The following is a 3289-nucleotide window of genomic DNA, read 5'->3' on the forward strand; positions in this document are numbered from 1 at the left end:
CCCTGACAGTCCGTCCTTGTTGTGTTAGATTGAAGAACAGATCCTGGAGAGTCTTGCCTGGAAGTCAGAATCCCCGCTGTGGGAGGCCCTGAAGTTGAACGAGAACGCCGTCCCGTCCTGCGAGGAGGTCACCCTCCCCAGTCAGCTGGAGAACGGGCACACCACCGCCGCAGTACGCATGGGGCAGTCTCCGCCCGTCCACCCACAAGTACGCAGGATCGCCAGGGACACAGGCGTCATGCTGAAGAAAGGTAAGGAAGTATATAAGAAATTGACAAAGCAGGTCTAGTGATTGTAAGAGCAGATTTTGTTATTACTACTCCTGTTGTAATGAAAGAGGTAAACTGTTAAAACATAAAGCAATAAGATCTATCTGTAATGAATGTTTCATTCCTATTACCTGAGTAGGAACTGATAATGTCGCTCTGTCAACAGTGGAGTCCCCCCTGTCGCCGCTGTCTGCTCACGACCGCTTCAGTTCGCCCGCCGCGGGCAGTCTGGGCACGGCCAAGCGCCGCCTGTTCTCCAACGACCAGGCGAGCAGCGCAGCCACACCTACAACCAGCGCCCAGTCCCAGCAGGCCTCTGTCCAGGTGGTGACAACAGCTGCTGACCATGCTGTACAGCAGACCATCACACAGCAGACTGTGGCCATACCTATACCATGTAGGTTCTTTAATATTCATTAACACCCTCATGAAACTCCTTCCTCTTCGCCCCCGCCGTTCTGCTTCGCCCCGCCCCGTTCTGCTTCGCCCCGCAAAAAATCTGCTTCGCCCCCGTCGTTCCTCTACGCCCCCGGCGCAATTCTGCTTTGCCCCCGTCCTTCTGCTTAGCCCCCAATGGCGGCACAGCTCACAGTCGACACGAAAATCGTCTGCAAAATAACAATAAAGGCTGTGCCGCCAAATTTAAAGTAGCCTATGCTCCGGCAAACATTCTGGACCACCTTTCTGCCAAGTGGCGTTGCACAAATCCTTCCCATTCAAAAGTTTACCCCTACCTCACGGCCCGTCAGTGGTTCTTACGTTTATAAGTACTGGCGTTTATAAGTACAGCCGTGAGTGAAATTTCCCGCCAGTACTTATAAACGTAAGAACCACTGACGGGCCGTGAGGTAGGGGTAAACTTTTGAATGGGAAGGATTTGTGCAACGCCACTTGGCAGAAAGGTGGTCCAGAATGTTTGCCGGAGCATGGGCTACTTTAAATTTGGCGGCACAGCCTTTATTGTTATTTTGCAGACGATTTTCGTGTCGACTGTGAGCTGTGCCGCCATTGGGGGCTAAGCAGAAGGACGGGGGCAAAGCAGAATTGCGCCGGGGGCGTAGAGGAACGACGGGGGCGAAGCAGATTTTTTGCGGGGGCGAAGCAGAACGGGGCGGGGGCGAAGCAGAACGGCGGGGGCGAAGAGGAAGGAGTTTCATGGGGGTGATTAATATTTATATCATTGTCTTGCAGTATTTCCATATGTAACCATAGTTGTTTAGATCTGTTGTTGCTCATTTAGTATGGTCTTTGTAAACGTCAGTGTCTGTTGTCTATGTCCACTCTGGCACTAACATAAAAATATGTTGCTTTGTCATAGAGCAACTTGTGATTATGTTAAGCAAAAGGATTTTTCAATGATGGCAGAATGATGGCAAAACAACAACATACTGGTGCACAAGAAGATGACCATTTTTTTAGTTTCTTAGATGAAAATAAGCTTGAAAATGCCCCAACTAAAATCTCTTAAAACATCTCTAATTGGTGACAATTCTCCTTTCAGCTGGTAGTGGGACCATCACATACTTGGCGACGCTGCCCATCGTCCAGCAGGTGCAGCCCGGGCAGCAGCCGCAGCAGATCCAGCTGCAGGCGGTTCCCCAGGGCCAGCAGGTGCCAGGGGCTGGTATGCTGGGTGCCATGGCTCAGGCCGTGGCCACTGGACAGCAGCAGGCAGCTCCCAGCCAGACAGCCGCTGTTCCGCAGGGGACAGCAGCTGCTGCAGTTACACCCGGAGAGAAGGCAGCTGCTGGTGAACACCCACACAAGAGGATTGGGTCCTTGGGACTGTTCTTCAGAAAGGTCAGCACTGATCTCATTCGTTAGTTTGAAATTTGGCTTAAATTTCTCCAGGAGTTGCTATTTAGGCTAATCGATATCTACCTTTGGCCTACTCTTTTATGTCAAGATTTTTTAGCCATCTGTACTGGCGTTGGTGGCGCGATGGTTAGAACGTTGGACTCGGAACTAATTAATAGGTCTCGGGTTCGATACCCACCATGCCGTGCCATTGTGCCCTTGGGAAAGGCACTGTACACTACCTTCCTTTCCCTGATGGTGGAGTGACACCCGCTGAGCCTCTTTGGCTAATCTGTCTAAATGTGTGCCAAAAACACACTGCAGACATGTGCCAACATCTACACATTTGCGACTAAATTTACTGGAAATTTCTTTGATGTATGAAACCTCCAATGCCATATAGAAGATTATAACTGTGTAACCATTGAATTTATGCAGAACCTGTGGACTGCTAATCATTAAGCATACCTGTGCCCTGTTCCCCTCAGGTGTACCACCTGGCCAGCGTGCGGCTGCGGGACCTGTGTGAGAAGCTGGAGGTGGGAGACGAGCTGCGGAGGAAGATGTGGACGTGTTTCACTCACACGCTGAAGGAGCACGTGGAGCTGATGAGGGACCGGCATCTGGACCAGATCGTCATGTGCTCCATCTATGTCATGGCTAAGGTATCCGCAAACGTACGCACTTATTCATGTCATTGTGTGGTGTAGTGCTGTAGAGGGGAAAAGGGTCAATGGACACTTTTTTCTATGTGTGTGTGTGTGTGTGTGTGTGTGTTTAAAGATATTCTTTGTTTTGCACAGCAATTTGTTGTTTTTTTTTTGTGTAGAAAAACAATAAGGTTATGACATTGCCTCTTGTATTGCCAATATTGTACTAGAAAGTTTCGTTGTCATTTTCTTATTATTTTTGACATGGATAAAGTATGGGATGAAGTTTACAGTTGAATAAAACTGTTGTGCCTTTCCCCCACAGGTAACCCAACATGACAAGTCCTTCCAGGATATCATGAAGTGTTACCGTACCCAGCCACAGGCCAGCAGCCATGTAAGTCCCACATTTCTGCAGACAGCCACTTTTAAAAACCATTAGCACGCTACTGGTAATCCTCCTTGATGTCTGTATGCTTTTAGAGTCATTTGCCAGCCCACCCCCTTTGTGCATGACATGAAACATTAGACACACTGCTGGGTGCTGTTCCCAGAGTTGAGTGTTGTACATTA

The 3289-nt window shown here is 49.2% G+C and overlaps 1 protein-coding gene across 8 annotated transcripts in view; it reads left to right on the top strand.

Annotated features, from left to right (window-relative positions):
* The window catches only part of LOC109473749 (retinoblastoma-like protein 1), a 31331-nt gene that overhangs the window by 23216 nt on the left and 4826 nt on the right, over positions 1 to 3289 (top strand). For 2 of the 8 annotated variants that reach the window (XM_019773770.1, XM_019773765.1), the window contains exons 13-17: positions 29 to 251; positions 436 to 666; positions 1771 to 2069; positions 2555 to 2743; positions 3042 to 3113. The exons of 4 other annotated variants lie outside the window; for them this stretch is intronic. In XM_019773770.1, the coding sequence (XP_019629329.1) occupies positions 29 to 251; positions 436 to 666; positions 1771 to 2069; positions 2555 to 2743; positions 3042 to 3113 (1014 nt within the window). The remainder of the gene's footprint in view (positions 1 to 28; positions 252 to 435; positions 667 to 1770; positions 2070 to 2554; positions 2744 to 3041; positions 3114 to 3289) is intronic. 2 more of the 8 variants (XM_019773768.1, XM_019773766.1) reach the window with 2 other exon arrangements.

Source organism: Branchiostoma belcheri, unplaced genomic scaffold (genome assembly GCF_001625305.1).
Source record: "Branchiostoma belcheri isolate BF01 breed outbred unplaced genomic scaffold, Haploidv18h27 scaffold3, whole genome shotgun sequence".
In the NCBI taxonomy this organism is placed as follows: domain Eukaryota; kingdom Metazoa; phylum Chordata; class Leptocardii; order Amphioxiformes; family Branchiostomatidae; genus Branchiostoma; species Branchiostoma belcheri.